At 42.6% G+C, this 10,885-nt stretch overlaps 1 protein-coding gene across 1 annotated transcript; it reads right to left on the bottom strand.

Moving 5' to 3' along the window:
• Positions 1-839: 839 nt before the first annotated feature.
• On the bottom strand, positions 840-9,677 carry ESM1 (endothelial cell-specific molecule 1). Its single transcript, XM_014964877.1, has 3 exons — positions 9,088-9,677; positions 4,922-5,077; positions 840-2,791 (listed from the first exon to the last, which is right to left on the bottom strand). Exons 1-3 carry the CDS (start codon positions 9,386-9,388, stop codon positions 2,691-2,693), a joined length of 558 nt encoding a protein of 185 aa, XP_014820363.1. The 5' UTR covers positions 9,389-9,677; the 3' UTR covers positions 840-2,690.
• Between the last annotated feature and the right edge of the window lie 1,208 nt (positions 9,678-10,885).

Genomic DNA, 10,885 nt, shown 5'->3' with positions numbered 1-10,885 from the left:
GGAAAGACATGGAGGTGCTGGAGCGAGTCCAGAGAAGAACAACAAAGCCAGTGAGGGATCTAAAGCACAAATCTCATGAGGAGCAGCTGAGAGAACTAGGGTGGTTCAGTTTCAAGAAAAGGAGGCTGAGGGGAGACATTATTGCTCTCTACAACCACCTGAAAGGAGGTTGTAGCAAGGTGGGGGTCGGCCTCTTCTCCCAGGTAATGGGCAATATGACGAGAGGAAATGGCCTCAACTTGCGCCAGGGGTGGTTCAGGATGGATATTAGGAAAATGTTCTTCCCCAAAAGGGTTGTCAAGCATCGGAACAGGCTGCCTGGGGAAGTAGTGGAGTCACCATCTCTGGAGGTATTTAAGACATGTGCATGTGGCACTTAGGGACATGATTTCCTTGCTAGGTTTATGGTTGGGCTTGATGATCGTAGTGGTATTTTCCAGCCTAAATGATTCTATGATTCTGTGGTCATTTGCGTTATTTCTTCTGCCAATGTAGTCCCATTGCCACTAGTAGCAACAGGTAGACATTTCAAAGAATAATGAATAAAATTTGGTTATATTATAATTTTATGCTGGAACCTATTACGCGTGGAGCAATCTGTCACTGGAGCGGCTGAGGAAATGCAGAAGCAAATTCACTGAAATAGATGCAACCACTGTGAAACTGTTTCTGTGGATTTTGGAACAAAACTGTACTGAGCCTGCATGCACCATGGCTATGCCATCACCAGCAGTCTCACTCTATCATTAATGGAAAGACACAATAGACAGCAGTGCTTTCATTTGGTTTTTTTTATTGAACAATAATAATCATATACTTTTTAAAACCAAACAGCTTATTAGATTTACATTCAAGAACTCATAATGTCATTTATGACACTGTTGCAAAATAATAATGATGTATGCAAATATTTACTACATTCTTTAAATAATTCTCTTCAGTCTGCTGAAGGATGGTGAGTTTGATCCTGCTCTCACTGAAATCAAGAAAATATTACTTTTTATATCAATAAATGAGAATCAAAGCACTTGCTTGTAAATATCCCCAGATAATATTGCTTCTCCTCAGACCTAAACATTCAATACAGGTTAAAATGATGTGTTATATGCTTGTTTGAGACTTGTGTTTATGTGTCTCAGGTTATTGTGACAAGATAGCCTGCACAGCCGTACTGACATTTGGATGTCTGCTGGTGTCTTCATCCTTTTGTTCTAGAACAGCATGGTCTGGTGCTGCTGTCCCAGGTGAAGGCAGCGAGCTTCCATCAACATTGGCTTTTCATCAGGATTTGGCCTCCTTCAAGGCTCTGGAGTTTCTGTTGTTCATAGCACGTTTTCAGACCCTGCACCCAACACTGGCTGCGGCACCGTGGGCTCCTTCTTTCACTCAAGTCACTGTCAGAGCTCACGTTGATTTAGAAGGAAATACTCAATCCAAACCACACTTGCAATGGGAGTGCTCTGCCTTAACGAGGCGCCTCCTGAACCCACTGTGACACACTATGCCAGTTCCCATTATCTGAGGATCTGGCTGTTGGCAGATACATTAGCAAACCCACCTCAGTGTGGAATTCTATGTCACAAATACATCACCCAGTCTGGACCAAAGGAGGGATTGCCAGTTCCTACAGCACTCTAACGTATGTAAGTTATTCTCCTGGCTGAAATGTGAGCTATTGCTCGTGTAAGAAACAAAGGTCAGGGCACCAAAGCAGTGTGGGATGTGGCTGCCCTACCCCCAAGGGAAGGTCCAAGCCTCCCCAAGCCCCATCAGATGAATTCCCTGTGAGTCGCAGCTGGGCCTCAGACAGTGATGAGGATGGAGAGTACGATGGTGCCTTTGCTGGCCTCTGGAACTGGACCCACTGCTTCCTCAAGAAATGCAGACACCACCTTATTGACACCAAAGTAGCTGCTTTATAGAAAAATATATTTAAATAATCATAAGCAGCTTCTTTCATTTCGGATCCCCCTCTACAAATCTGTATAATTTACCAAGCTCCTGTTTCTCTGTACAGAATTTAACTTTAGAAATCCACCTCAGTACAATACACATCTGCAGTGTCTTGGGTAAGTTATTCACAGTGTGTAAACTGAAATGCTGGGTGTTTTCTGACTGAAGAAAGGTGTCTTCATCTCTGAGGAATTGCAGCCAAACTTCCAAAAACCAGAGAATGACTAATGACTGACGGTGGTTTATTTACTTCACACTGTAGTGCTCCTACGTAGTTATTATTATTCTTGTGGTTCAGGGGTGCTGTTTTCTATCCTGGTATTTGTTGATGTGTGTTTCTTTTCACGTTGGCTCCACACCAATAGTTTCACTCACCCAAACTGTCCACAGAATTCAGTGAGAGCTTCCCCGGCCTCAGGCTGCAAAAGTTGGCCTCTGGCATTATTTAGATGAGGAGAGTTGAATCATGTTGTTTTTTTAATATTACTATACATTCAGGAATCCACAATACACTTCTCTGTTCAAATACTTATCAAAACAAATATCAAAAATCATATACACTGTACAGTCTATTTTTAAGTAAACATTTTTCTCATGAAAAACAGAATCACAATTGGCCTTCAGAGGTTATATTTTGATACGCTATACATCTACTTTGCTTTTAAAGTGTGTTGTTGCATATTCAATAATTTGTGAGAAATGCATTCACTTAAAAGTCTTATGAGTGTAAGTAAATATCAGCGAGGATTTAGCCATTTCATTACTGGAGAGCGAATAGCTTTCTCCTTAACAAATTCCTCTTTTACAGAATTGCCATCCCCAGATGCCATGTCGTTCTCTGAAAATATACAAAAATAAAGGTGGATTTAATGAAAAGGAGAGAATTAAAATATTGTCCTGCAAAAATGTCCCTGGTTGTGAGAACACTTCTGAAAAACCTTAGCTGACAAATCTTGCAAAAATCTCCCTGAATGCCTCCAATTAACCTAGTTGCACAATTTCTGCCAAATTATGGCATAAGCCAGATGTGTTTTCTCATAGCTCAAGCGTAAGGCAGGTGATTTGAGTTCAGTTTCCAGTCCTCACTGTAACACTCCAGTGTGACACGGGACCAAGCAGCACATCCTCAATAGCTACAGCAGTAAATTAAACATGCCTGGAGCTATTCTCTGACTGAGGCCAACTGGCATGGAATAGCCTGCTGCATGCCATTAAACTCTCTTACTCTCCAAAAACAAGGTAAAAGATATCCAGTTTGTCTGCTGGAAATGGTCCCTGGCTGACGCTGGTTCCTGAGCTGTGGCTGAGGTTGTTTGGCACAGCTAGCTAGGCTGGGGAAAGCTTGCTGACCACTGCCCGACTGTTGAGTCGTGAAGGTGGTCAATTTGCAACACACAGGAACACGCTCTGGCACCAATAAATTTACTAGAGTGTATTTAGCTATAATGTCTTTGTAAAATATGCAGGCCAGAGACTTGCCTGTATAGCATACAGAAGCATTCATAGCTGTTTTAATTTGTTGAGGTTCTGTCCTAGATGCTGTAGCTACCTCTGAAGACTGCTGCTGAATGAAACCTCATGTGACCACCCCATATAGTACTACCCAGAGTGTCCCTGGTCTACCTCCAGACAGACCTCTGAGGACAGAAACCCGTGCGTGGGTAAAAAACACCATTTGTTGCTACGGGGTCGGGATCTCATCCTAGCTGGGATCAGACAAACTGCTAAACACTGAGGCAGCAGAAGGATTGGGACCAAAGGCAAGGGAAGAAGAGGAAAAGGAATGAGGAACTGATGAAAACAGGCTGACTGGGAAGATTTGGAATACAGGCTAGATACAAATAAAAAAGCAAGACAGGAGTATTTTTTTCATGTTATTTCAGCACCCTTGGTAATAAACAAAACCTGGAAAGGCAAAAGAGCAGAATCATGTAGAAAAATAAAAAAGGATCAGGACTGATCCACCTCACAGGTTTTTTTAAAGATCATTTTAAAAGTGATATGAGTATAAGCTGAAGAAGTTTGCCTCTGTCTAACTTTATCTAAACAGAGTGGAGTAAGATAATGTTAAGTATTAAGGCAGCATCAGCTAGATAGCTTAATATAGCAGGAGAAAATCAAAATAAGGCACACAAACTGCAGTTAGAGGAGAGATAAAATTCAAAGACTTTTGGATTAAATCCTAGGTAAGCTCCCCCTAGGTCTAGGATTAAATCTCTGATATTTATTTAAATTCTTTAAACCTGTTTTAATTTTGATTGGCGTTTAAATTTATAGTAAACATTGTTCAGTCAAATATACCTCAGTATCAGGTAGAGAATAAAGAGGGAAGAAATTTTAATCCCAGCTTTAAAAACTTCAGTGATTTCTCCTTCCTGCCTCAATAACACTCCAGTTTCACACACACCTCTTTTTATTTCTGGCAAGATCTGTTACAGGCGACAGACATAATCATAAAAGTAAGAACTTGTTCTAGAGATACTGTGATAAGTGACTACAATAAAACATTTCATAAAACAGTTCACTGACATCTGAAAATGTATAAAGCTCTATCTTCATGGAAAAGAAGATGTTATTTTTACTGTTTATTAGCTAACAGTATTAAATGGAACTTCGTGAAATCCCATTCTACACAAAGCAGCTACAAACATCACATCTGAACTGACCAATGCAAATCCTAGCACAGCCTCCCGTTGCACAGGTGATGCTGTACTGCTAGCACACACAACAGCTGCAAAGCATTTCACCCACCTTAGGATTTCAAAATGTTTTTACCCTGTGTCACAGCTCGCCTCATTCCTTGCCTTATGTTAAGGGAGCTGCCAATGAGAAAAATAAATATACCTTGTGCTGTTAGCTGTTTGCACAGCTCCACCAAAGCACACGTCACTCACACGCAGCATACTGTGTGGCAGTAGACACATACAAGCTGATTTCTGCTAAAAACAACTGCCCCGTGAAGTCTTACCTGTGTGTGAAACTATTTTTCGTCGATTTGGAGGCTTTGAAGCAGACAGTTGAAAAAATGGGAACTTCAAACACTTCCCAGTTACTCTGTCACAGATGCCAGAGGGACAGTTGCACGTTTTCCTGCATTCCATTCCATAGGTACCATAGGGACACTCTGAAAAACAGTAATATGGTAAAGCAGTCTTCAGTGATCCAAGTCACCTGCTAGCGCTGTTAATAGCTGGTCTGCTAATATCCTTAAAAGTGGAAAACCTTTAAGCAGAGCTCAGCTTAACCTTAACTACAGGATTTCAGCATGGCAACTGCTTGTTAGAAGTATTTTCCAGTTCTGACAAACCTTGACACACATTATACACAGAATTTATTTTTCTATAACTTATTTACAACGTGCTATCAGTAACTCTTTTCTGAAATATTCATAGTATTGAAGTGCAAATTAAAGGAAGTATGAATATGTAGGTATGTAATCACAATTGTTAAAGGATTAGCATTGGATTTAGAAAAGAAGGAGACTTCAGAAAGTTCCTGAATCCACTATTTGGGCATGATATTGTCTGACTGACATCACCGTCATGATTTAGAGCTGCAATGCACTGGTGGGGCTGGGCTGCCTGTGTCCGGGGCGGCTGCGGGTGGGCTGTCTGCATCCCAGCAGCTCTCCAGGGAACGTGACCTTCCCCGGGGGACATCCCGGCTCCTGGGGGTGAGCCTGCCCCGGTGCAACCACTTCTCGGGCAGCAAAGGGCTGCCTTGCCAGGGCAGACAGCAAAGAGCTCACCCACATCTCCAGCCTAAAGAGGGACTGTGCTCTAGAGGCACTAAGACACCTGCCTGGTTACACTGCGTCTGGTCACACACTCGCCCGATTCCAACCTCCCATCCCCGAGAAAGCTCATGGAGGAGCACCAAAGGGCAGCTGTCAGGATGGAACCAAGTGTTTTTACAAAAAAACTAAGTCAGGTGCAGAGGATTTTCCCCATTTTATAGCTGACATTTATCACGTGCTGGATCACGTAAGTTTCCAGAGGGTTTAAACCTGCGGTCACAGCCCTTGTGTTCATCTGCCTTGCTGTTGAACAAGGTACCTTCCCACAATCATAACTGAACAGATGGAAACAAGGAAAATCTCCAGTGCTCCCTTTCCAAACTCCCGAAGAAGAGATCATCCCTAGAGAAACTTGGGGTGTCTCGGGAGAGAAGTCTTTATGTTCAGGCTGTCCTTGCCAACACAGGGTGCATGGTCACCTTAAATGGCAAGTCCTGAATAATTTCCAGTTCAGCTCCTAAAGGCAGATGAATGACCATTCAGGGCTGGACCAAGGATCCATCCAGCCCAGGTTCCCAGAAAACACTGAAAAAAGATGGTGGTGGTAAGCACAAATGTTACCTCCCCTCTCATATTCTCCCCCATTTTCAGCTCTGGGACCTCCTGAGCCAGACATGATGCATATGACAGCCTGCAACAGGTTTATCCTTCTCAGTTTGTCTAGTCTCCTCTTGAATCAATGCAAGTATTTAGTTTTGCCATACAGCCTAGGCTATCTGAAAATCAGGCCAATACCTCAAAATGAAACCAACATTTTGCAATTCACTGCATGTCCAATGAGTATGCTTTTATAATGAAAAGCACGGGAAAATCAACCAATTCCTTGCTAGGGACTGCACAGGGAATCTCTCCAGCCTGGAGGATCCCACTGAGCTTCACCATACTCCCCTTCCCAAGCAAGGACACTCTTTGATCTGCTGTTTGTCCACATAAAACCAAAACAAAATCCTGCCAAAGCAAAACAGTTTTTGTGTGCGTGGTCCTCCCTGAGGGACAAGCTGAGAGCACACACCACATGGAGCATCAATCTGCCCGCTGCAGGTGCTCAGCCCAGAGAGGCGGGACGCAAAGCTGTGCACTGGAAAACAGCATGGAAACAAGTCTGACTCCAAAACTCTTGGCTCCATGTGGAATAATCCTGGCATGGATGCTGCTCTTCAGATTTGACAAAACTGAGATCTGAGTCAATTCTTCTGTTAGAAGATTTTTTTTTCAGCAGGAGCCTGCTCCTAAATAAATTGCAAACAACTCCCAGTGACCTAAGAAAGCAAAAGCATGCTCTTCACTGTGACAGTTACACCTCAGGTTTAGAGGGTATTTACTAATAGAAGTGCACTAGTATTCCTTAGTCTGTTTTGAAAAATAATGACATTGCTACTGATGATAACATGATACACTCTTAGAATCATAGAATCACACAATGGTTAGAGTTGGAAGGGACCTTATAGATCACCGAGTTCCAACTCCCCTGCCATGGGCAGGGACACCTCCCACCAGAGCAGGTTGCTCAAAGCCCCATCCAGCCTGGTTCTTATTATACTAAAAGTACTCAAAAAAATAATCTGAAAGATATAGCCATTTTAGAAATAAGAAATTGGAGAACAGAGAGCTCAGGTCATTTTGCTTTCAAAGTAAACCAGTCACAGGCAACCAGAGAGTATTTAGCCATCCTGACTCCGTGAATTATTACAAACATGGAAGTTATTAAAAAGAGTGAGTGGTCTGGTATCATAGCTATAAATGGATGTATAAAATAACAGTACTTGGCTGCATACTTTGCCTGATAAAATTCACATATATGCAGAAAGATATTGTACTATCTCACGGCTGAGATGAAAAAAAGAAAAATAATTAGAAATGACATCTATATTATTTAGTGCAAATAGATACATGGGGAATATAAACCTAAAATACCAATTTACAACTCTAAGTCAAGATATGGCTTCATTGAAATTAATGAGAGTTTTTCCACTGACTCACTGGAAAAAAAAATTACTTTACATTTTCTACAGAGCTTCCGAGATTCAGCTACAGGGATTCAGATCTCACGTCTTCAATGTTTCTTTTTTCCCATTTGAAGTGTGCCCATGCAAAGAAATTCCTATACAGTACATAATCATCCAAAAAAAACTATTAGAAGTATTATAGGTAGCATTTGCACTGCAGTAATTTTTAATAAACTGAAGATCAGTCAACTATGTCAGTAAAATACTTTTCTGGTGGTTACACCAAACACATTAGCTTTATGTGCAAAGTCTAGTCTTTAGATATAAAAGTAGTACTTTGGGTTTCACCCTCAAGCATGCACATGAATTTGTTTTTAAATACCAGTGTAAATAAATGTGTGCTGTTTGTGAGTCAGCCTGAATGATTTTTGCAGCATCTGGTCCTAAGTCATTACTTTAGCTGAGGCTATGAATACTCCTGAAGTTTTAAGGAAGTTATTCAAAGACATATCTGTACCTGCTTACTGAAGTGGTACACAAGCACAGGAAAACTCACTGCATTTATACTTTGCAAAGCCTTTTTAAAAAATTATTTATTTTAAAAACTTTCATTCTACTTCTTAGTAACTTAATTCCTCCCATCCTTTTAAAGATTCTCCTTTTTGCATAGAGTGAGGATAGCTCTTAAACGAAAAATGCCATTATAGTCTACAGCTAAAGAAATCAGCATGCAGCATACCTGGAATAAGCTGAGAGCAGTGGCTGGCTGTTCATCTCACAGTCAGCTCCTGTTCTGTTATTCCTATCTTTCAGGCAGGAGGGTCTCTCTTTGCCTCCCCCGACCACATCCCTAAGGTGGCTGAGCAGCCCAAAGGCAGGACTGAATTAAAGACAACAACATCTCCAGGTGCTCAAGCAGGGCTGTTATCTCCATCTCCCAGAGAGAGCACCTGGTCCCTGGGCAGGCAGCTGGCAGTGCCGGAGGGAACCTCACCCCAGGGAAAGCCTGGCAGAGGCAAGGGACTCCGTGACAAGGTTGGACTCACAGGATTAAAGTCTTTGCAATTTATAGAAAGCCACCCACCAAATCAGCGGAAGAATCAAGACTAGTGTCTGGGTCTCTCAAGTCCCAATCAAAAATCTCATCTCCAAGCACACCGCATCCGTATTTCCTCACACATGTCCCCAAGCCTAAACAGTATTCTCACATTAATAACCCTGTCCCGCCTACATGTAACACCCTTTAATACCAGCAGATATTTTTCACTTTCTTCTCGGCTAAGGGCTGAGCTGGAAAAATCCCGGTTTAGATCTTTCAAGCAGGAGGCAAGATCTATACGTAGGTTGCTGTCAAATTGCCCCATTCGGTGCATGCAAAGTGAATATTGTTACCTTTGCAGATACCAAATTCATCACCAAAGTCATCCTCCTCTGTGTAAAACTGGCACTTCAGCCCAGGACCACACTTGACACCATCCATACCCGAGACCGTACGATAGCAAGTCTCCCCCAGAGCAGCTGCACACACTCTGCAGCAGCCACAGTCATCCAGCACCGTTCGCTTACAGCGCAAGGTACTTTTGCATGCGTTACTGTCACAGGGCTCGGGACAATCTACTGCGTATTTCGCACTCCAAGCAGCTCCAGCGTGCACGGGCATCAGGAGGAGTGTGAGAAACAGGAAGCCCTTCATGTCTTGCAGGGGTAAGCGCTCCGTCCCAAAGAGCAGGCTTTAATGCTCAGCCTGCTGGTGCCTTGTGCCGAGGGAAGCAGCAGTACAGAATCCAAAGTGGTAGCTGCACACATCAGCCTACAAGTTTATGAGCTTTATACAGTGTGTTGCCCACATGCTGCACCGTCGTCAGCTTCCTCAATCCGGCAGCGCTGCTCCTGCCAGCCTCCCTTGTTTCAGTTTATGAAATCCAGGATGAAGGTTGGATTAGCACTCTGCTGCCATCCAGGAATTGAAAAGCCTGAGCTGATGTAATCTGTTATGTTTAGTTGGTTGTTTTGCATGAGGACTAAAAACTCTCTCACATCCGTCTCAAATGCTCAAGGACGTCTGTTTTTTTGTATCCTATTTTTTTTATTTTTCGAGGGCTATTTAGTCACTCATGCTCAGATTCCAGCTTCCCATTAGACAGGCTGTTGTTGACTTGCTGCTCGTGGTATCACCACGGGGGAGCTGCCCGGGATGAGATAACGAGTCCGACTCTCAAATGCATCTGCCTTTCACAATGTGAGCAAAAGCAGCATCTTTAAGTGTCTTTGCTTGCTTTTCAAACCACAGCAGTGCCTAATTCATGGGTAGCCCATGTGCAGTCATGGTCACCCAAAAAAAAAAAAAAAAAAAAAAAAAAAAACAAAAACCCACACATACCAAAAAAAAAAACCAATCCTGAGTATGTTGCATACCTTCCTGCAGGACAGGGATCGCTCTGACACTGGGCATGCTGCTGACAGGACAGCTCTGCCTCGGCAACACAGCTCATGCAGCCAGAGGAAAATCACACTGAATCATCTCACTGCTGAAAGAATAATCTTTAAAAGAATAAATCTTTGCCGTCCCCTTCGAGGGGACATGGACAGTTACTTTAAGGAACAAAGTGAGATCATGTCATTTAACAGCCAAGCTCAGATGTTTCAGTAGTGTTTTTTCCTGCCTGCATCAAAATGGTACTTTTTAATCAGTATTTAGGTGGAGATGAATTCAACATTTCACTCAAAGATTACTGCTAGAACTAAAAACAGGTCAGACAGAAACCAGTGTTTTGTGGATTCTTCCGCAGGAAGTTCAGGAATATGATCAATGAGCTGCCCTGACCTCACAGCCAAAGGGGGAAATCCCCATCCATCACCAGCACCATTTGCACAGCCTTAATGTGGATCCGGGGGGGGCTGATTCTCCTCCCCTTTACACCACTTCTGTCCTCATCCAGCTCTGTGAGATGCCCTGATGTTGCTCTTCAATGAAATCAGTGTAAACAAACAGAAAAGTCTCAACTTCCCCAGTCCCCCCTCTTAGACTTTATTCACACTGCCAGAGCTTTGACAAGAAACAGCAAACAACCAAAGAGTTCAGTGAAACAGATGAGCCACCAGAGAGATGGAAATTTCTGCTCTAAAGAAAGATCCACAGGAAAGGAAAAAAGGAATAAAGCTAGCCATAAATAAATTTCTGAATACCAAA

Source organism: Calidris pugnax, unplaced genomic scaffold (genome assembly GCF_001431845.1).
Source record: "Calidris pugnax isolate Ruff unplaced genomic scaffold, ASM143184v1 scaffold273, whole genome shotgun sequence".
Taxonomy (NCBI): domain Eukaryota; kingdom Metazoa; phylum Chordata; class Aves; order Charadriiformes; family Scolopacidae; genus Calidris; species Calidris pugnax.
This window is presented reverse-complemented; position numbering and strand designations above follow the sequence as displayed.

Bases quoted from the DNA above. Each gene is read 5' to 3' on its own strand.
- ESM1 (XM_014964877.1), bottom strand. From the start codon at position 9,388: ATGAAGGGCTTCCTGTTTCTCACACTCCTCCTGATGCCCGTGCACGCT. The intron at 5,078-9,087 runs GTAACAATATTC...ACTGTTTTTCAG, and splicing joins TGAATTTGGTATCTGCAAAG to AGTGTCCCTATGGTACCTAT. The intron at 2,792-4,921 runs GTAAGACTTCAC...GTATATTTTCAG, and splicing joins AAAAATAGTTTCACACACAG to AGAACGACATGGCATCTGGG.